The sequence below is a fragment of the Solanum tuberosum genome, unplaced genomic scaffold (assembly GCF_000226075.1).
Source record: "Solanum tuberosum cultivar DM 1-3 516 R44 unplaced genomic scaffold, SolTub_3.0 scf00506, whole genome shotgun sequence".
Taxonomy (NCBI): Eukaryota; Viridiplantae; Streptophyta; class Magnoliopsida; order Solanales; family Solanaceae; genus Solanum; species Solanum tuberosum.
Genome location: NW_006239429.1, coordinates 134891 through 156412, shown reverse-complemented (window position 1 = coordinate 156412; position 21522 = coordinate 134891). Strand labels below are relative to the sequence as shown.

General features: G+C 35.5%; 4 protein-coding genes across 5 annotated transcripts; 2 read left to right on the top strand and 2 right to left on the bottom strand.

Annotated features, from left to right (window-relative positions):
• Positions 1-238: 238 nt before the first annotated feature.
• On the top strand, positions 239-2899 carry LOC102600334 (magnesium-protoporphyrin IX monomethyl ester [oxidative] cyclase, chloroplastic). Of its 2 annotated transcripts, XM_006364694.2 has the most exons (5): positions 240-768; positions 1372-1436; positions 1552-1879; positions 2000-2098; positions 2453-2899. In XM_006364694.2, exons 1-5 carry the CDS (start codon positions 310-312, stop codon positions 2714-2716), a joined length of 1215 nt encoding a protein of 404 aa, XP_006364756.1. In that variant the 5' UTR covers positions 240-309; the 3' UTR covers positions 2717-2899. The 2 variants fall into 2 exon arrangements, with proteins under 2 accessions (XP_006364755.1, XP_006364756.1); XM_006364693.2 differs by having other exon boundaries at positions 239-768; positions 1552-2098.
• Positions 2900-4035: 1136 nt separating this feature from the next.
• Positions 4036-9395, top strand: LOC102600015 (proteasome subunit alpha type-3). Its single transcript, XM_006364692.2, has 9 exons — positions 4036-4313; positions 4414-4497; positions 6064-6137; positions 6819-6905; positions 7035-7119; positions 7325-7371; positions 8183-8248; positions 8835-8925; positions 9072-9395. The coding sequence occupies exons 1-9, from the start codon at positions 4170-4172 to the stop codon at positions 9141-9143; spliced, it is 750 nt and encodes a 249-aa protein (XP_006364754.1). The 5' UTR covers positions 4036-4169; the 3' UTR covers positions 9144-9395.
• A 651-nt stretch (positions 9396-10046) lies between these two features.
• LOC102599681 (uncharacterized) lies at positions 10047-16258 on the bottom strand. The gene is made up of 2 exons (XM_006364691.2): positions 16069-16258; positions 10047-12649 (listed from the first exon to the last, which is right to left on the bottom strand). Exons 1-2 carry the CDS (start codon positions 16073-16075, stop codon positions 10557-10559), a joined length of 2100 nt encoding a protein of 699 aa, XP_006364753.1. The 5' UTR covers positions 16076-16258; the 3' UTR covers positions 10047-10556.
• Positions 16259-16994: 736 nt separating this feature from the next.
• Positions 16995-19412, bottom strand: LOC102599353 (calmodulin). The gene is made up of 2 exons (XM_006364690.2): positions 19224-19412; positions 16995-17710 (listed from the first exon to the last, which is right to left on the bottom strand). Exons 1-2 carry the CDS (start codon positions 19297-19299, stop codon positions 17337-17339), a joined length of 450 nt encoding a protein of 149 aa, XP_006364752.1. The 5' UTR covers positions 19300-19412; the 3' UTR covers positions 16995-17336.
• Positions 19413-21522: the final 2110 nt, after the last annotated feature.

Genomic DNA, 21522 nt, shown 5'->3' with positions numbered 1-21522 from the left:
AAAAAAAAGAATTTCAACCATTAATATTAGGTTGATATCTTGAGAAATCTACATGGAGAAACATAGACCACAATTACTACTACTTCCCAAATGACACAAAGATACAAACTTTACAAAGCTACCATGTAATCAAGCTGACCCATCATAACATGCCACGTGTCAGAAACCCACTTAACCCACAAGATTTCATTGGATGAGATTAGATTCCATCACTGTCATCTAAAATTCATATATCCCTTCTCCACCCTTCATATCCCAATTCCCCTTAGCTTCAAAGAACCAATCTTTCTGCTGAAGTAGTTGGAAAAAATGGCAGCAGAAATGGCTTTAGTAAAACCCATAACCAAATTCAACACCATTAACACCACCACTGCACGGCTGAGCAGCCGCAGACTGCCGTTCACAGTTAGAATGTCAGCCGCCACCACCACCCCACCAACTTCAAAACCCTCCAAGAAACCTCAGAAACAAGGAATCAAAGAGTCCCTTTTGACACCAAGATTTTACACTACTGATTTTGATGAAATGGAGACCCTTTTCAACACTGAGATCAACAAGAACCTGAATGAGGCTGAGTTTGAAGCCCTTTTGCAGGAATTCAAAACTGATTACAACCAGACTCATTTTGTTAGGAACAAGGAGTTTAAAGAAGCTGCTGATAAAATGCAGGGACCTCTAAGGCAAATCTTTGTTGAATTCTTGGAGAGGTCTTGCACTGCTGAGTTCTCTGGTTTTCTTCTCTACAAGGAACTTGGAAGGAGGCTCAAGGTATGTATTTATTGAGAATTTCTTCTTCTGAAATTAGCGTAATTAATTAAGCTATCTGATGAATTAGCTTAGTGAGTGTGCTATTAGATTTTTATTATCCAGCTTGTTATAGTTTTTCTGTTTTACCTTTTGTGAAAATCTGATAGTAGTAATTTTGTTTATTTGAGCTAAGCTTGTCTAGGTTATATTTGGCTTCTATGAAGTAAGTTTGAATCTTTTTCTAATTTGTAGATTATAGTGCTGTGCAGCCACTTATAAGTTATAGTTTGATTATATTGCTGTGTAGCCATTTTTAGTCCGCTTTTAAAAAATGTGTTTTCCTAGGTATCTTTAGTTTAAGACCACGAGATTCAAAAAATTTAAGTGAAAAAACCAGACAAACAAATTGAAACGTAGAAGTAATAAAGAAAAAGGAACAAAATGTTTGTGCTTTTTACTCTAATGACAAAGTTTACTTCTATAGTGTTGTGTTAAATATTCACAATCGAGACTTAAATCATGGTCATAAAAGTTTAGAAAGGTGGATAGTTCGATAAATTTTTGAATGTTGAATAGTTACACTTTTGTTACTACCACCAACTAACATTTGAATTATGTCTGCAGAAAACTAATCCTGTTGTTGCAGAGATTTTCTCCCTCATGTCTAGGGATGAAGCTCGCCACGCCGGGTAAGCTCATATTTTACTCTCTTTGGGCATGCTTGATCAGACATGCATTTCCCTAAGGGAAAATCACTTAGACTTTACGAGTATTGAGAAGGTTTGGCTGGTTGGAATTTTGCAGGTTTTTGAACAAGGGTTTATCTGACTTCAATTTGGCGTTGGACTTGGGGTTCTTGACCAAAGCAAGAAAATACACTTTCTTCAAACCAAAGTTCATCTTCTATGCAACTTACTTGTCTGAGAAAATTGGGTACTGGAGGTACATTACCATATACAGGCATCTCAAGACCAATCCTGAGTTCATATGTTATCCGATTTTCAAATACTTCGAGAACTGGTGCCAAGATGAGAACCGCCATGGTGATTTCTTCTCTGCTTTGATGAAAGCACAGCCTCAGTTTCTCAATGACTGGAAGGCAAAGCTGTGGTCTCGCTTCTTCTGCCTTTCGGTAATTAACCACCTGCATTTGAAGTATCCTTTCATTATGATAAGCCAACTTGAAAAGGCTCTTTACATTGCCTTCTACATAGTTTTGATAATAATCTTACTTGTGCTTACCAAAATGCAGGTTTATGTCACAATGTACTTGAATGATTGCCAAAGAACAGATTTTTACGAAGGCATTGGACTTAACACCAAAGAATTTGACATGCATGTCATCATTGAGGTGATCAATTGGCTGTATCTTACTCTTCCTTTACCGTTGTTTGATTAGCATGCCATAGATACTGCAATTCGATTTCAATCGCATTTCATTATAACAAAATTGAACGAGATTTCCGTTTTCATTAGCCTGCCTAATGAACATATGTTCTTACAAATTTTTTTGAATACCCTGTTCACCTGTGGAGAGAGAGACACTTTTTGGATGTTACTAACACAAATTATCCGCACATTTGTATATGTACCTTGTCCACGTTAAGTAGTACCTGCTGTTGTACCTTGTAAATTGTTAAACTATTGGTTCCTGACATAAATTTATTTGCTTCACTAACCTTTCTAAAAATCTTATCTTGTGCAGACAAACCGCACAACTGCAAGGATTTTCCCTGCTGTCCTTGATGTTGAGAACCCAGAATTCAAGAGGAAGTTGGACAGGATGGTGGAGATTAACACCAAACTAATTGCTGTTAGTGAGAGTGATGAGATTCCACTGGTGAAGAATTTCAAAAAGATCCCTCTGATTGCAGCTTTGGCTTCTGAGTTATTGGCTGCGTATCTCATGAAACCTATTGAGTCAGGTTCAGTTGATTTTGCAGAGTTTGAACCACAACTTACCTACTAATTTCCTTTTCACGAGAAACAGAATCTCGATTGTTTTGTTTTCACATAGAGGTCCATGTTCATTGTTGTAAGTTATATAGTGTATTCAAGAAACAGTTTCCTGCATAGAGGACACTCCCTTGTATTATCTAGAATGAATTTCTTGTGAGTACATCATTAAAAGTTTTCATCTTCACTGGTCTCATTTATTAGGCATTCTTCAATTGATGAAGGTTTTCTTCTTTGACGAGTCAAGACTCAGAGGGCCAACATGCACTTGACAAAACATCTTCCGCGCTTCCCACAACCTTGCAAGTTCTCCTTTAGCTCTTTTGTACAAAAAGAATGAACATAATGATCTGCCCGCAAATAAACTATATACACATCAAACTTATTGAGAGATTTGCAGCTGAAGCTGCAACTGTAGCATAAGCTAATTCCATGATAAATTTTCCAAAAAACAAAGCACACTCTTATATTAGACGACCATGAACAAGAGTAGTGAAATTGCAGACATTCGACAGATAACAGAAGCTCTTAAATTGTGGGATTACACTTGGTACGTTGTTTTAGAGAAGCTCTTAAATCGTTTATACAATTTACAGACAGAAAATTGTTACCTGTTTCTTCTGCAAACTGCGAAAATTCAGCCTCATCACCAGCACAGCCATTAGTTGTGAACTTTAATGAAATGGTTACTATTGCTTTCATCAGGAGATGTTGAAAATGTAAAGAATCCTTTCATCAGGAGTTGTTGCAAAGATGAAGCTAACCTCACAATTGACACAAAGACCTTTTGGTGTGAAACTATGCTTCAAAAAGAAAGAAAGAAAGAAAGAAAAAACTACTAACTTCTAAAGAGTAAGTTGTGGTTTGAAACATAAAAATTAGAATATACCAATAATCGAAAAACAAAAACAATAATAACATTAAAAAAAAATTAATGATCAGATGTCATTTATTTGATGTAATGAATTGTTGATATATCACTAGAGTTTCCTACATAAATTGACTTATGTTCACGTCCAAATTATCACTTTCTAACAAGTTTCACATTCCATTTATAGACTGTTTCATTATTATTCAAGTAAAAATGTAGACGTTTATAGATCAAGTAGGAAAAAAAATAGTTGACCTAGTCATTCTTGAAACGTGTTTTAATACATAGATGATGGTTTAAGTAGGAAAAAATAATAGTAATGAATAGTTGTGATGTAAAATTTGAGGGGAAAAAAAAGTAGATTTGTTTTTTGACGTCAACTCAAAATACAATGTAATTAAATAAAATAAAATAATAGAATTATATTCCTTGTTAATAATTTGATCATTTTTGCTTTTTTGATCAAGGCTAAAATTAATTAAAAACAAAGTTTTGCGTCTCTAGTGTGTCTTGAGAACAAAGAAAACTCCGAGAGCTGCAAAACACAAAACTTTGAGCTCAACTGAAGCTGTAGTAGAGAAGAATAAAGGCAAATATGAGTAGCATAGGAACCGGATATGATCTATCGGTGACGACATTCTCGCCGGACGGCAGAGTATTTCAGATCGAATACGCCGGAAAAGCAGTCGATAACAGTGGTACTGTTGTTGGAATCAAATGCAAGGATGGAATCGTCTTGGTTTGATCCTATTACCTTTTTGTCGATTGGAATTTATCTGTTTCTTTTTTCTGTATTAAAGTTAGGGTTTTTTTATATGGATTTGAGAATTGGATTATAGGGAGTGGAGAAGCTAATAGCCTCCAAAATGATGTTGCCGGGATCAAATCGTCGAATTCATTCTGTTCATCGCCATTCTGGCATGGTATGTTTCCGTTCAGTGTTTAGAGGATGTATCATACTATCATTAATGTTTTGCTGGCTGTCAATCTACCATAGCTTTTCAACTTTATCTGAGCTTTGGATTAGTTCATAGTGGCAGTTAAATACAAAGTATTCATATAGGGGAGTCTAATTAGTTTGGATTGAGGCAAAGTGGATTGACTCCTGATTTTAGTGCCAGCTCAGTTTCTAGGTTCTAGTACCATCTGATAGGAGTTATTTTGAATAATTAAATTAGAGGAGCATTATTTTGGGTTGGCAAATAGTTCTGATTTAGTTATCTCAAATATCAAACTGAAAAGTTGTGAGCTTTATATCTGTATCTTCTTGGGAATCGAAGTTTGAGAAAGCTTTCTTTATTATCAAGTTCTGTGATCTCCCTTCTCAGCAGGGAAGGTTCATATAAGTAAACTCCAAGCCTCATCATAAGAAAGTTTGGAGCTTTAAAGTAACTGAGTTTGTAAAAGTAATTTTTAATGATGTGCATATTGAGGTGCTTGCATTGAACCTTCAACATAAGAAAGTTCAGAGCTTTACTAATGTAAGAAAAAAAGAAGAAGAAGAAGAAATTCAGAGCTTTAAAGTAACTAAGGTCACAGAAGCAGTATGAAATTGCAAATAAAGTCAAAATAAACTATGATAAACTAGAGAACTTTTAGTTAAGAGATGTTGAGAGGTAAATAAATGGAAAAACTTTAGAAGGGGTCAGTTTGTTCTCCTTTTCAGTTCTTATCTATATTTGAAAGTAAATCACAAAGTAAAATTGCTTCAGTTTTTATGGAAAATCAATTGCTTCACGTGTTGTCTAGAAATGGCACTATTGACAGAATTTATCAAAATTGTGATTCTTAGATGGAGTAGTAGACTTGTTTAGCTGTTGCATGTCTACAGAAATTATCACTAAGTTTTTGTAATTACTTAGGTTTTCAGTGGTAGCTGTTGCATGTCTTTAGATGGAGTGGTAGACTTGTGTGATCTTTGTATAAAAGCTGGCTCTTTTATCCTTGAGGTTATAGAAGTTTGGTATTTTTCCTAGAGGATCTTTGCCATCTTTCATATACATAAACAAGAATGGCAGAGATGTGGTATAATTGAGCAATGATTAGAGGCAGGAGAATCATGTGGTTCCTCGAGGCTCTAAGTATTGCTCCTCTGTATAGTTTATCATTGTGTTTGTTTATGGTGCTTCTGATTAGCATCTAGATACTTTGAGTTTTGGTAATACTTCTTTTTTGGGTGGGTGGGGGGTGGTAGGTGGGGGTGAGTGACATCTTTAGGGCTTGTCTTTATTTGTCTTCCTTATAATGAGTTTTTTAATTCCTAAAAAAACTTTCTGGATTGAGGTACATAAATCATAGTCAAAATTAGGTTCATATCCTAGTTGAGGCAAAAAATGCTAGGTGATTTCTTTCCATCTCTCAATGCCCTTCGTAGATAGCGTTGATAAATAAAGTTACCTAGCACATGTGTTGGTGGAAGCGGTAGCCACATTCCGTCATTCTTGAATGGTGATTCACTTTCTCCATACTGCTTTATTCTTTATATACAGGCTGTTGCAGGTTTGGCTGCAGATGGGAGGCAGATTGTTTCCCGAGCCAAGTCTGAAGCAACCAGCTTTGAAAGGTTTGCTTAAAGCCACCGTGTCTGTAAACAATATAAATATATGTACTTACATCTCTGTGTGTGAATTTTGTTTTGCCCTCTGGTTCTCCAACATATAACATTCATGGGCGTACTTATTCATTGTGAAATAACTTAATGATGATCATGTACAAAATCTAAAGAAACTAAGTTTATTTCCCGTTCATAACTTCAATCAATGAACGGAATCATCAATTATGTTGTTGAATCACTATATGCATATAATTGAATTACAAATGAAAGTATTTGATGTGTCTATGGTATCTCAATAGTGCTAATTACATAGAGTAACATCCAATAAGCGTCAAATAGAATAAAAACCTAACGAAATGTCTGTGCATTGTGTGATGGCTTTGAATGGTAAGGTCACTTCTTGGGCTAGCTTTTTGTAGTTAGGAGTAACATCTGGAGATTTTCAATTCCCAGTTACAAAACTAAGTCAATCCAAACAGGCTCTAACTCACTGTATAACAATATCCCTCCTCACAAAGTGCTCTTGGCTTTTATGGGATGCTCTGCAATGTGTTTTTTGTGTAAAAGGTTCTTTATGTCTCAACATAAAATATTGTATAGTGCTGAAAAATACCTTTTTTTCTAGCGAGCTTGTTTCTTCTTGGTCACCCCTAATTTTCTGTGTCTTGTTGGTGGTTCTGCAATTTGCAGTGTATATGGTGAGCCAATTCCAGTGAAAGAACTTGCAGAGCGTGTTGCTAGTTATGTGCATTTATGCACACTGTATTGGTGGCTCAGGTTTGTAGGATTATGTACAGCCGTTTGTATATTGACGATTATTTTATTTGTAAAACTTATCAAAGAATTTTCTTTTTTGATGTTCTTTTTTTTTGCATATATGTGAAACTTTTGGTGTACTTTCTACAGGCCTTTTGGATGTGGGGTGATTCTTGGAGGGTATGATAGAGATGGACCTCAACTATACGTGGTTGAGCCTTCTGGTGTCTCCTATGTGAGTTGAATCGTTTTCTCAATTACAAGAGATATTTGTTCCACTGGACTCTACTCTTAAATTCCGATAACAATTTATGATTTATTTTCTACTTATCAGTTATCCCCAAAAATAAAAAACAGTTTATGTTTTATTTCCTTGCTATGATCTGGTCCTATTACATTTTATTTATTTAATATGTGAATATACTTTGCATATGTTGTAGAGGTACTTCGGTGCTGCTATTGGAAAGGGAAGGCAAGCTGCTAAAACGTAAGTGTGTAGTTCTGTTCTCGACATCTGAACTTCCAGATTCAAATCTTCATATATTTCTTGTGAAGACTGATGAGATTTGTGTTGACTGTTAATTCTCAAAATTAAATTACTAATAACTCAAGAACTGTAAATCACATTCATATAGTAGGTAATGTAGAATGATATTCCTACACTTCAACACAAAACACTTTAGTACATTGATATGTTTTTCCTACAATCCATGGTGTGGTGGTTGGGTTTTTATTCTCCAACTTTGCCAATAGGTCTGCGGTTTTCAAAAATAGAAATCCAGCATATTATTGTCAATGACAATTGACAGCACATATCCAAACTATTCAAGTGTGTCAGTAAGTGTGAGTTACACCATTAGTTAGCTTATTTAGATCTTGATTGAGATTTGACTTCTACAAACAAATTGTGTGGATTGAATTATCAACTGCTACAGCAAGGACAAGCCGATTGTCTTATATTCTTCTCTCTGGCATGAAAGTTCGAGATGGTGATTTACCTCCAACATCTTTTGATTGATGCCATAAGCTTTCACACTGTACTAGTCTACTCTGCATAAAAGACATGCATTTAATCAGTCCTACGGGGATGATCTAGTGGTATAGGCATACGTGTAATAACCCAGGGCATAGGGAGTAGTTCATTATGCAGTCCGAGTCGAGAAGTAAAAATGGTGATAAGGTCATCCAAGCAAGTGTTCCCTTATATGTAATCTAGCATTTTAATTTGTTATCCTTTTGGCTTCCTTTGCACTAAATTTTCTTTATGCTATGTGACATAATACTTATGTGATATGCAGAGAAATTGAGAAGTTAAAGTTATCTGAAATGACCTGTCGACAAGGGATTATTGAGGTAGCTAAAATGTAAGTAATTGTTCCAATTGAACTTCATCATTTGCAACATTATTGTATTTATCAACTTGATCTGATTGTCAACAGATGATTATTTATGTCTTTTGACACTGAGAACTACCTGCAAATCAAGTTAGCTTAAGCATGTTTGTTGCTCTTTGACCTTCGATTACTGTATATATTCCCCTGTGGTTCCACCGCTTTAGCTTTGATATGAAAATGTGTCATTGTGATCTATGTAGAATAATCTTAGTTCTGCCTGAAATCGTATTTGTATTCCATCTCGTAGTCTGGAAGACGTGTTTTTATTTCTGGTATCTGTGGTTTATATTTTCAAAAGATTAAGGCATCAATTTATGCTTTCTGCATGTTTCCTCAAGTAGAACAATGTCTATACAATAAACTTCGTTTGAAGAACTGTAGTCCATATGAGAGTCATTCTTGGAGATGGGTTGACCATCCTAAAGGGTTTTTGCTGATTCCATCAACTACTAGAATTTAACTCTTCAGTGTGTCGTTCAAATTTTTTTGGTTCAATGCTTAGTGGTAAAATACTTTCTCCTTCAGTGCTTTGACAACATGTTTTGTTTGCAAGCAGAATTTACGGAGTACATGATGAGGCAAAGGACAAGGCATTTGAACTTGAAATGAGCTGGGTATGTGATGAGTCTAACCGCCAACATCAGAAGGTAAATCAGTATCCTTCTAAGTTAAATTTTCCTTCTATAAAGTCACGTATTCCGTTTTATTCTTCCATTTTTTTAAGGGTAGTTTGACTGACACAAAGGAGTTAGTATCAAATGTTACTCTAAAATACTGATGTTCTTATTTGTAGGTTCCTGATAATCTTTTAGAGGAAGCAAAGGCTGCAGCTAAAGCTGCACTTGAGGAGATGGATGCCGATTAAGGGTTCAGATAAGATTTGGTTATTTCGTTCTTATTGAATGATCTATCTCTACCATGTTAACGGGATTTTTCCACCACTGTGATGATGAAAGCGATTTATAGTATCTTGTAATTCTGAACTGTAAGCTTTACAACTCCCAAGTTTGAAAATCCAGAGTAATAGTTTGCATTTTAAAACGATGAATCTGATTTTTGTTGTTAATTTTCTTGTAGTAATCTTTGGTCTATAAAGAATGTTAAACGGTATCCCCTTGTCGGTTGGATTATACTTCATTTCACTTTCATACCTACCATATATTACGAGAAACAAAGAGATACAAGAAATGATGATAAACATAGAGTTAGTTTCTTTCAAAACTTGCCATTATCAAGGAAAAAGGTTGTTCATTCTTGTCATTATTATTTGAAAACGTACAAAGGTAGTAATGATTGGAATTTTTTAAGATAATATTGTTTGCCACATGCATCACAATAACTAACGCCACTTACAATTTTTTTGACTCTTTATGATCTTTAAATGCGATATCAGAGCTTTCGATTAGGATGCCACTGCCTCCTAACGGTTGGGTCATCAGAGCTAAGCTTCTATAATGTTGTAATATTACGGGTGTGAGTTTGATGTTTCAATTTAAACAAGTAGACGATTTATTTTATTTTATTTTTACGTTTAATGGGTCATCATGAACAATTTGAGATAAAAAGCAAAACAAGGTAGTTTTAAGATGGTATTTTTCTAATTATGAAATGGTTTGAGATTTCAGATAAAGTTAACTGTTGAACGGAAAAAATGATCATGAAATAAAGTTTTAAGTTTACTGATTTTGTGGTTTGAAGAACTATTTTATATGTCGTTGAATGCATTGAGCTAAACGAACAAGTCATCCAAACGATATCAACATGTAAGTTTCCGTACGAAGAAATTACTCGGTAAGCAACATAATTCAACTACACCAGGAATATTCATGAAGCACAGAAATTGATATTCCATGTACAGATGTAGGAATAATATACTGAACAGTGTCCTACTCCTAAAAGTCTGTAAAGTAAACAATCACACATATCTCACTCAGGGAAATCTCAACAAGTTCCTGTCTTTACAACAAATAATCACATTTGACAAAAGGCAAAAAAGAAAAACACCTCTGTAACTGTTCACAAATGCAAAAGCTGGATAGCTAATGAGCACCGCATGCTCCAGGGGCCATTAACTGTTAAACTTCAAGTTTCTGAAAGATGCAGGAAGCACAGGTTGATTTACTGTTCAAGTTGGTAGACGCCTACGTGAACTCCTGCCCAGCATTGAGGACCTACTAATTGAAGGGATCCATCTTCCTATACTCATGGAGATCTTGAAAGACTGTCAAGAGCCACAAAGTATTCGGCTGCAAGGCTTCCATAGCTGAAAACAAAATCTCTAACTCAAGGTATCAATCTGCTTTCCATGATCTTCCACGGGAATATGTCTCTTTAACCTTGTGAGCCAGATATCAAAATTCATCGGATATGGCGTTCCACAGAGGCTGTCAACATAATCTGCGAATGCTTTCAAGACAGCAGAAATATCTCCTAGCTTCTGTTGGATCAACCTTTTTGACCAAGAGGTTTCTCTCCACTGCAGTGCCCCTTCAACCGAATCCAAATTAGGCATGTTACTACCAGAAGAGAAGTAAAGCATGTACACCAGACTCTCTGCATCAGAGGCTGAGCACAGTTTCCCTTCTTGAAGGGCATAGGTAGAGGAGAAATGTAAATTCATTGCAGGACGATCCCTCTCTTCTAAAATAGCATGTCCCCAACCAATGAGAACGAAATAAGGCTGCCTCACACCAGAATTAACAAAAATAACATTCTCAGGTCTGATATCGCCGTGCCGAATGCCAGCTGAGGCAGCAGCAGAAAGGGCAGATAAGCAGTCATGGCAACATCTAATAGCCTCATCACAACCAAATTGGCCAAGTCTCACCAAATCAGCAACTGTTCTGCCCACTGGACTAGTCACTAAAACTGGAGTTCCACACCATTGACGATCACAGTTACTGCCCGAGCTTGGTCTCCTGCATTGGCCAGGGTGAATTATCCGCCCAGATGCATTCAACTGAGGTAGATACTTGCTAGACAACTCCTTTTGCTTCATAACACCCAATACCTTTGTCTGCCTCTGAACTTGATACCACAGCTTCATATCTTCCCACGCTGGTTCCAGCAGAGAAGGATGTGAACCAACATATAAAAATGAAGTCGTACCAGGATCTTCGACAGAAGATGCAATATAATATGGAATTTCTCCATCTGTTAGGACTTCATTTATCTGATAATCCTTCTTCCAGTTTGAATCTTCTATCAGCACAACAGAACCGATTTCCAGCTTCATGGACTTGTCAGGTTCTAACCTGAAGGACTCTTCATGTACTTCAACAATTTCAGGTGAAGCACTACGCTGCTGGTAGCGAAACAAACCATTTCCATTCACCCAGCTATCCCCCAATTGTCTTTCAATTCTTCTTGCCTGAAGCCGAGCACTGTGGTCCGCAGCCAAATCTTCAATTGAATTCTTTGACATTCCAGCATATTGTGTGATTGAGTGGAAGGTCGCATAAAGTGCCTGTAAAGCCCCAATATCCCCCCAATTAGCATTTCCAAGCTTGTTCCAGATCCTATCGATGGGAGAAATGGTAATTAAAGCATTATTCTTTATCCATTCAGCAGCACAACCATATACATCATTCAAATCCATTTCCAACTTGCGTATATCTCCTTCAACTTTTAGGACTCCACCATATTGAGTGTCAACTAAAAGAACAAAAACTGAATTCAAACTGAGAGGAATATTGGATCTGCTGATGCTTCTTGCAACCAATACTCTTAGAGCAAAGAATAAAGCTTCGCCTAAAATTGAGAGACAAGGTTTACAGTCATTCTCTTCTGTAGCAAGGTTTCCAATATCAGACCTTAGAATAGCAAGTTCCAGAATATCATCCCACTTCCCTTGTGGATGCCTTGGGTTTTTTAGCATTACAGCTGTGGCACAAAGACCTCCTAGCCTCCCTTTCGAAATGGCTTTCTCAGCCTGATAAAATCTCAGGTTTGAATTATAGACACAAGAAACATAGAAAGGCAAAGTTTCATCCTGACCCCAAAATGCCTCCCACAAACCTTTCACACTTGCATGTAAAAAATCCTCCAGAGCAAGATAAGCAGTTGCTTCCGCAGCACCAGAAGTCGAGGCATAAACAGCACTAGGCATACGAATCAGCTGCTGAAATGGAACTCCTCCCAAAGCATAATCGAACTTTTGAAGATCTATCAACTCAAAAGGGACATCAAATGAGGGTTCCTTATGAGTTGAATTTTCTATTGTTTCTTCATACCACGTTTTAAGGTTTTCGGTCAGGCTTTCACTATCTACAAACCTATGGAGAAACTCTTTCCGATCATGAACCCTGCCACCTGAAGATATACTGGATTTTTTTGCGCCAGACTCCACAGATTCCCGGTCTGGAGATACACCTGTAGTGACAGATAAAGGAGATTATGAACTCATTAGATATGTTCCAGGAATTGCTGCACCAAGAACATAACATGAAAGTTCAAAGTCTACAAAAGCAAGAGCAAGCTCCTCAAGGGGAAACCAATGAATTGTTTTTGCATGTCAAAGAAAATAAATTAGGGAGGATATTATGCCAGAGTAGAGAATCCTTGGACTATAAGAATTTTTACGGCCATGGCCATGCAACAAACATTAGCAGCATCTAAATCAGAACATCAATGGGTTAGTGGTGCCTAGGACACATTATCGCTATCAGTTTCTTCATCAACTAAGAAAGATACCTCACACTCAGCACCACTTTTATGATTCCTGCAATAAACATACTAACTATGTTAAAAGCCACTTCGTTATTGCTGCAGCCACTAATACCTGTATTTTATCTGCTATTCTGCCAAATCAGCTAGAATGGACCTCCAGAAGGAGATTGGGCTAATTAATTCTCAACCAGCATCCAGTTCAGAACTAAGGAAGAATAGATCCCACTCAAGTGCACACTTCTCTATTTTCACAAATCTGCATTCAAGTATAGTTTCTTCTTTGGAGATATGGACAGTATGTTGAAAAGAAAATGATGGTCTGTTTATACGGGTCTAAGGGAGTGGGTAGTCTAACATCCTTGTTTATAACAATATTCATGTTGTTCATTACATGTATGGTTCCCTGACCAATTTGAAGATTTGTAGTCCATCTTAGACGACTTGATTCCAAGTTGCTCGGACTCTTCACTTTTGGTGCCGCACCTGTGTCGACACGACATGGGTGTGGGATCCATGTCCGATTTGGTCAACCAATTTTGGGTACTTTGACCAAAATCGATGGAGAAAGTCTGGACAGTTTTAATGATTTCTATAATCAATACAAAAGCTAAGGTGAAATTGAAGAAAATGGAATACATTTTATATAGAAATTTCTATGTCACTCATTTTCCTTTAATCTCCTTCCAAGATTCTCCTCAAGTTCTCCACATAATATCTCATAATTTAGGTTTTATAACTCTATTAAGATATTTTAATTACATTTAGGCGAATCCCCGCACCCGTATCCATACATGGATCCATATTCCCGAATCTTAAAAATTAGATCATGAAAGATCTGACCTCTAGATCCGCACCTGTATCGGACACCCGCATCCTAGTTCGAGCAACTTAGACTTGATTCATATCCATGAAAAGAAATAAGCTTACCCTTTTGGATTTCGCACCCATAATAATATTTATGCATTGCAACTTACACAAATTACTGCATATGATAAATGATATCAGCAGGGCCCATCCCACCCAATGTTGGGGACCCCAAAATCAAAATTGCCCACGCACCAGATGCTAAGCACTGGGCGTGAGGTGGGGTGTTAAAGAATGACAAAAGTTTCACATTGGTGGACTCCTTATAAGGCTTGGGCAATCCTCCTCCCTTTGACCTAGCTTTTGGGGTGTTAATTTCACAAGTTAAACTAGATGCGATTTGCTGAGGTGTATCAGTCAAAATTTTACCTTAATAACACCAACATACAGATGCTAGTGCATAGACTTTATGAGGAGTGTAAGTAGAAAGTCATTATATTATATGCAAAACTGTCATTAAAATGTTAATATATAAAAAAAATCACTATAAAACATGCATAAAAGTTATCAAGATGTTAAAGTTATTCTCATAAGCCAGCTATCACCTAAAATTTGGCAACCAAATGACCATAAAACTTAAGAATGTCCAGGACAATATTTAATTTGATGCTCACAACGGCAAAAATTCTTCTTCTCCACAAAACAGATACTTCTAAAAATCAATATCCATGTCCTCAAAATTAAGACACATAATTTATTGCACCTCAAAATTTAGTTAATCAAAAGCCGGGCATGAGACGTTAGGTTTAAAGGGTAGCATTGGAGATTCATGATGCAGCCTCTTACTGTCAACTAATCAACCAAGTAAATAGCAATCATTAATCCATTATTATGAATGTTACTCAGTAAATTTTCACTTTTAACTGAATTCAACAAAACCTAGCACGAGCTAAGAATCCAAGATTTCTTTTGGTAATAAAGATACTAATATTATTACTTCCGTCGAGTCAAATTTTCAATTTATGTAACAATAGTTTGATCAGTATGGATTTTAAGTTTAAAAGGAAGGAAGACTTTTTGATCTTGTGGTCATAAACATGCCATAACATTTTGAAACTTGTGTCTTAGAAAAAGGTGCACTGCTTATGTATGCAGAAGTGCAATTGATCTTTAGCTAAGAGGCTGAGATAGGAATATTTATTGGACAAATGGAGGAACATGGATAAGTACAAGATAAGCCAGCTTATGTGCATCTCATGACCGATGGGCTCTATCTAAAAGAGTGGCGCTAATTTCATTAAAATTATTTAAAAAAATTGTCAACTCATTTGTCCATATTATTGTTGATTGAATTATAGTTATTATGTGGAATTGCAGATTTATACCCTTTTTTTTCAGCCTGGGTTTTGTTTTGTAAAGCCCCAACAGATTTGGCATTTCTCCCACTTTTCACCTTTGACAACACTGATTCAGTAAGAGCTTTCTCTCTTTTTCTCATCTCACGTTTACAGTTGCTGCTTTCTGATGTGATTAGGCAAAGAAGGGGGGAGAAATATATCTAAAGAATGCTTCAAGCTTCCAATTCTCCAACATTAAACATCTAACTAAGTAGGACTACTTAGACTTTTTTCGAGTTAGTACCTTTTTCCATTTCCTCACAGTTGAAAGACAGATAAATAATTCACCCATACCTTCCATTTACAGATGCAAGAATTTGTATGCAAAACTTCCCTGTTATCGTTTTGATTTTTGTTGTTTATATTGGTATTTGAATGGAGAAATAAAGTTTCTTCTTTTCATTACTTTCTCTTCCCAGTATGAAGCATTTACAAGAACAACTCTTCCAGCAAATGAAAATAAATGGGAGACGAATATACAAAGACAATAAATCACCCTGATGTTAGTTAAACACAGGGCGGCCCAATCCCAACTCCAAAGACTAAAATCCAAATAGAACTGCAAGATCATTTGGTCTTTGCAGTTAATTTTCCTTCCATCTCCTTTTACCAGCTAAAATGAAATTTTCGCCCCTCCAATTTGAAAAAAGAGCCTAAATTTAACTTAACAAAGCAAAAAACTAAAAACTTTGAGCATAAAAACTGGAACACTCAGGCAAAGATCATAAGCAAATTTTGCTCACCAAACATCACTAAAAATCAAAGAATAGACCAAAACAAAATTCAGGAAAACCCAAGTGTTAATCCCTCAACCAGTATGAGCTAAATTCAGTAAAATCGAGAAAGTGAAAGTCAAAAGTCAAAGAGTAGCCCAAATCTCTAGGGTTTTACAAAGAAAATAAAGGAGAAACAGATTGATACCTTCCATTACGGTGAAAAATTCGAAATTGAACTGAAATTGGCTTCAGATCCTCAGCTTATTGCTCGGAAAATACCAAGTCTCCGGTGAACTGTCCCATTTCCCAACTTTCTCTCTCTAAACAAACACACACTCTCTCTCTCTTATTGCCTCGGTATCGTCAGACCAGTATAAAATTTAATTAAAATATTAGTATTCCATTTTATTATTTCTAGGTAATAAAATTATTTATTACTCCTTACTTCTACTCACTTGTTTTTTTTTTCCTTTGTAAGAAAAGAGAACGATTATGGGAAGCCAGCCGGCAGGGGTGAATTTTTGGTATCATTATAGTTTGTGAGATTTCAAAACATTTGACTAATAATGACTTGTCTTTGGACCATATGTGTGTGTGTCCTTTAGTACACGTTAAAAAAGGAAAAATATTTTGAACGCTAATTATGTTATAAATATGCAAAATTAGTTTTGTACATTTTACTAGTTAATTAATAATGCCATAAATATGCAAAATTTGTTTACATATATTTCAAATTAACCAGAACAATCAAATCGTTTTGATCTTTCTAGAACAACGACAAAGACTTCATTTACATGGTGAATTGAATCACATAGATCTATTTATATTGATGTTCGCAATCAATCTAAAATGAAGATTACTTAGATTTGAATCAAATTAATCAATAAATACAACTCTTACATTTACCACTAAAACCATGTTAAATGATATGCATTCTTGCTTCAATTATCAAACTCTTATTCCCAACTCTATTCCTGAGCCCTAACAATCACCAGTTATCAGTGAAATTCTGCAGTAAAAAAGTGGATTTTTCGACACCTACACTAGAGTCCTAACAACTTCTGCAACGAACATAAAGAATCACCCCAATAACATAATAAAACAATTGACAATTTGTTTGTAAGCTGCATGACGGCTAGAGACTCTTACAATTTCCAGCCTCAAAAAGTTTGCATTAATGCAAGCTATTACAACTGCATTCGTCAATAAATAAATAAAAAGTTACAGTCTCCATAGACTTAGTTCAACAAAGCCCTAAATATGAACCAGACAACTTTATCAGCCGAGGTACAAGACAACCAAATAAGAGAAAGAAAGTGATTCAACCACCAAACGATAGAGCATTACATTCATCCGAAGGTACAACCTAACTGGATAAATTTGTTAAAAGAAACCATTATCCCAAAGCTGACCCAGTCTGACGAATGTTAGGTCTTTTTTCACAGTTAAAAAAAAAACTTCAGAAGAGGGAAATCACTTGGCCATCATGACCTTAACAAACTCATCATAGTTAATTTGTCCATCGCCATCGACATCAGCCTCCCTGATCATTTCATCAACTTCTTCATCAGTCAGCTTCTCACCAAGGTTAGTCATCACATGACGGAGCTCAGCAGCAGAGATGAACCCATTCTGGTCCTTGTCAAACACTCTGAATGCCTCCTTCAGCTCCTCCTCTGAGTCTGTATCCTTCATCTTCCTGGCCATGAGGTTCAAAAACTCTGGGAAGTCGATGGTTCCATTACCATCAGCATCCACTTCATTTATCATGTCCTGGAGCTCAGCTTCAGTTGGGTTCTGTCCCAACGACCTCATCACAGTCCCAAGCTCCTTAGTTGTAATGCAACCTATTCAAAACAACAATATCAACATACTAAACCAGAAGGATCAAACAACGTATGCTACTGACTGCATTTCTTTTTCCAATGCGTACTTTCAAAAGAAACCAAATGTAAAGTTAACCATACCAGATAATTCAGATGATTACATCCACCTGTGGGTTGGGGGTGACTAACTAGAGCCAAAGTTCTTTCCTAAGGCCTCTATGTTATGCCAAAGTCTAGAAGACACATCTCATATGCTATCTCACAAAGTCAACAGCAAGCAGTCTGATAAATAATTAAATCAAAAAACATAGTGTCATAATACATATTCCAAACAAAATACATGAATCTTTTAAGATATTTGCATCTTTCTGCTACACAAGCAAAACAAGATCCAAAATGTTGCATGTGCAAAGCCAGTTCTGAAGTGGTAACTGATAAAGAAAAAAGACGGTCAACACATGTAACAGTTGGAATTCCAAAGAATACACCATCATGTAACACACAAACTATAGCTCTTCCTCAAACTGATATATTATTTAAATCGTCACTTCATCCCCAGCATCCCTTAAAAATTATATTAAATTAAATGGAAAAATAAAAGAGCGTATATTGGGTCATTTTGGGTAAAAGACATTGAAGTCCGTCAAATCAGATATTTAGACCATTATTTGCAGCATCTTATTTCTGAAAGATAATTTTTTTTTGATAACCATGGTGTCCAAACCAACTTTGGCACACCTCGATTAATTCCACGGGATACGTGTCACCTCCCACACCAACATCAGGTACCAAGTAACTCTGTCAACCAAGGCGGGGAAAAATCACCTAGTGTTTGAATTTGAACATGAGAACTCATGATTCTCAACCCACGTCATTGACCACTAGGCCAAGGATTTTGCTTTATTAAAGTAAAAACACAAGTACCATTTTAAATGCTTGTAAACTAATACAGAATCTGCAAGAGATCTACTCATACACGGCTACAATAAATACAAAGGACCTATAACTACCATTTAAAGCAAGTTGATATCATTAGCTATAAAGACAGAAGCTTTGGCCCATATCCAAAAAAAGTAATCAAATAGGAGTACTAATTACGACTACAGGATCAAAGATTCACCATTGTTACAAATAATGCCCAAGATTGAACATCAAAATCCTATTATTTTTTTTCATGCATCCGACTGAATGCTTCGCATATAATCCTCTGATTTGCATTTTTCCACATCTTAAAAACAAAAATCTCCAATATTTCTAAACTAATAAATTATGGCACTCAAAATTGAATGAAGAAGCTCGTATCTTCCATTTTCTCTAATCGGTTTCTTTCTGAAGGGAAATATCATTCCTACACACCAAATTAATGAACTTTTACACAGATTTGACATCCACAAAATCATCATAATTGTTCCATCAAATCTAAAATCTAAAATCTAAAATCTAAAACAGAGACTAAACAGGAAGTCAATAAAGCCAGATCTGGAAAATAGAAATGAAACTTGTTGTAATAAATCGAAAAAGCTTAGAATCTAACCATCTCCGTCCTTGTCGAATAGGCTGAAAGCCTCCTTGAACTCAGAGATCTGATCATCGGTGAGCTGATCTGCCATTTCTACAAAGAAAGAGAGAGAGGGAGAAGAAAGTTGTGGAATTGAGACAAGACAGATAAAAAGATGGTTTTTTTTTGTTTTTTTTTGCTTCTCGCCTCTTCGATTTCAGGGAAAACACACTACTTTATAATATAAAAAAAACATTAGACTTTTCAATGGCCAATTAAATCTAAATATAAAATACCTGTAAATTTAGCCGACTTTCCCGCTTTACCCTTCCCTTATTCTCATTAAAAAAATACTACCACCTCCCAATTTTAATTTATTTTAACCAAATTATGGTTGTTAAACTGACTTTAGGTAATAACCTTTATAAAAATATGTAAAGTTGGTAAGTTTAATCATGTATAAATAATATAATTTTCCGTCGAAGGGGTTTTGGTGAATTGCTAAATCATTAGTAGCTCAGTGTCCTTAACTACGCTTATATCATTTAAATATTTGACTGTTCGCCTGTCAATGCATTGTCAAAACATCGGCTGTGTTTTTCCTAATGGAAGAAACACAGAATATGACAGCTACTTTTATATCAATGATACATGTAGGGTAAAGTAAAACAATGCAAACTCAATGAATTGATGACCAAGCTATAATGGAGGAAAATATGCAGCTGGATGTCTTTTGATCCAAAATTTAAACGTCAAAAGGTTCAACATTTTAACATATATAAGGTTCTTTGCAATAAACTCGTTACAGAATCTAATACCTGTTGAAATGTTGTGTGTTGAAAATATGGCAATTTTGGTGACAATAGACAATCACTCATTGGCACTTTAGGTGTAGACAATGTCAAGCAATAGTTTCACTAGCAGTTGAAAATACAGATTTAGGCTCTTGGAGCAAGTGATCAAGATAGAGTTTTTGTTCCAGTGAGAGCCCTTACAACCAACAACATAATTTCAGTAATTAGGGTCTGAGGATGTATGTAAGTCTTTCCCATAACTTTGTGGAGTAAGGAGGTTGTTTCTGATAGACCCTAGCTAAAACAAATAGTTTTTCAATTGCAAGTACTCAAACTCAAGCAATACAATGAATGGTCACAAATCAAACAAAATATGCAAGTCCCTTGAATTCAAATACTGTGGAATGTTCCTTTCCATTCCTACGTTCAACAAGGATTAGTAAGAAGCCAAATAGCCTATCCCGTATATGAAACTTGCATACATGTCAAACTGAGGAAGCGTAAAAGAGAGAAAACTAGGGGGAGGTTAAAAAAAATACAACTTTGTCTCGATATTATTTTCCATAGGAACTCCTAAGGAGTAAGTTTTACATGCCAAAAAGTAACAATCCCACAAATCTCCGCAACTGCTAAGAAAAATTCTTCAGGAAATCAAATAGGAACTTATTCTTGAAGAATAAGCACTTCACTCGTCGCTATGACAAATGCACAACCAAATAAGAAAAAAAATAATATTAACTATCCATATCCTAAATATGAATGAAACCAACTTGAACATCTATTCAATCATCCACTAACAAATGGGATCTGAATATCTAATTTTTCTTCACTGTACCCACCTAGTTCTTGTCAAAAATTTATAAACTAGGATCAATTCCCTTTAGATCAAGAAATCCCAACTTGACAAATCAATTCAAACACAAATGCAGAATTCCTGCGAAAAATATAAATAAAAAAAAAAAAAACCAGAAAAGATTTTCATATTGAAATTACAAGAATCGATAAATATAACAAAGAGAATTAAGAAAAGAAAATGCATACCAAGATTGAAATAGAGATAAATTCCGATAGTCCACAAAAACCCATCAATTGTTTAGAGGATTAATGGGTCATAAAACTCGCTAATAGGGATGAAAATCCAACAACAAAAACTGGGATTTGATATAATACTGAAGGATGATCATCACTCGTTAGATTTGTTTGCCAATAGCAGGACAAATACAATATGACTCTGCATCTTGTAGTTTAGCTACTTATTATTAATAGTAATAATAATAATAAAGTACCAATACCAATTAAAATGAGAAAAAGAAAGAAGAAAAAACGTTCATCTATGCACAAAGCATCTCTTGATTCATGTTATCAAGATGGCGATACACATGAATGCAAATATTAGTAATTGTTTTGCTCCAAAATTTAAAGAATAGAAAAAGATATGTTTTCGTCATTTGAAATTAGAATTAAGAAAATAAACTATGTCAAATAAATATTCTAAATAAACCTTAAAACAATTCTTTTGTTGACTTTCAAAAGACGAAATA

What these genes read in the sequence shown, in the direction of transcription:
- LOC102600334 (XM_006364693.2), top strand. Translation starts at nt 310, where the DNA reads ATGGCAGCAGAAATGGCTTTAGTAAAACCCATAACCAAATTCAACACC. An exon ending in AACTTGGAAGGAGGCTCAAG is followed by an intron (nt 769 to 1,371) that starts GTATGTATTTAT and finishes TTATGTCTGCAG; the next exon opens with AAAACTAATCCTGTTGTTGC. An exon ending in ACATGCATGTCATCATTGAG is followed by an intron (nt 2,099 to 2,452) that starts GTGATCAATTGG and finishes TATCTTGTGCAG; the next exon opens with ACAAACCGCACAACTGCAAG.
- LOC102600015 (XM_006364692.2), top strand. Translation starts at nt 4,170, where the DNA reads ATGAGTAGCATAGGAACCGGATATGATCTATCGGTGACGACATTCTCG. An exon ending in GGAAGGCAAGCTGCTAAAAC is followed by an intron (nt 7,372 to 8,182) that starts GTAAGTGTGTAG and finishes TGTGATATGCAG; the next exon opens with AGAAATTGAGAAGTTAAAGT. An exon ending in ATTATTGAGGTAGCTAAAAT is followed by an intron (nt 8,249 to 8,834) that starts GTAAGTAATTGT and finishes GTTTGCAAGCAG; the next exon opens with AATTTACGGAGTACATGATG.
- LOC102599353 (XM_006364690.2), bottom strand. Translation starts at nt 19,299, where the DNA reads ATGGCAGATCAGCTCACCGATGATCAGATCTCTGAGTTCAAGGAGGCT. An exon ending in ATTCGACAAGGACGGAGATG is followed by an intron (nt 17,711 to 19,223) that starts GTTAGATTCTAA and finishes TGTTTTGAATAG; the next exon opens with GTTGCATTACAACTAAGGAG.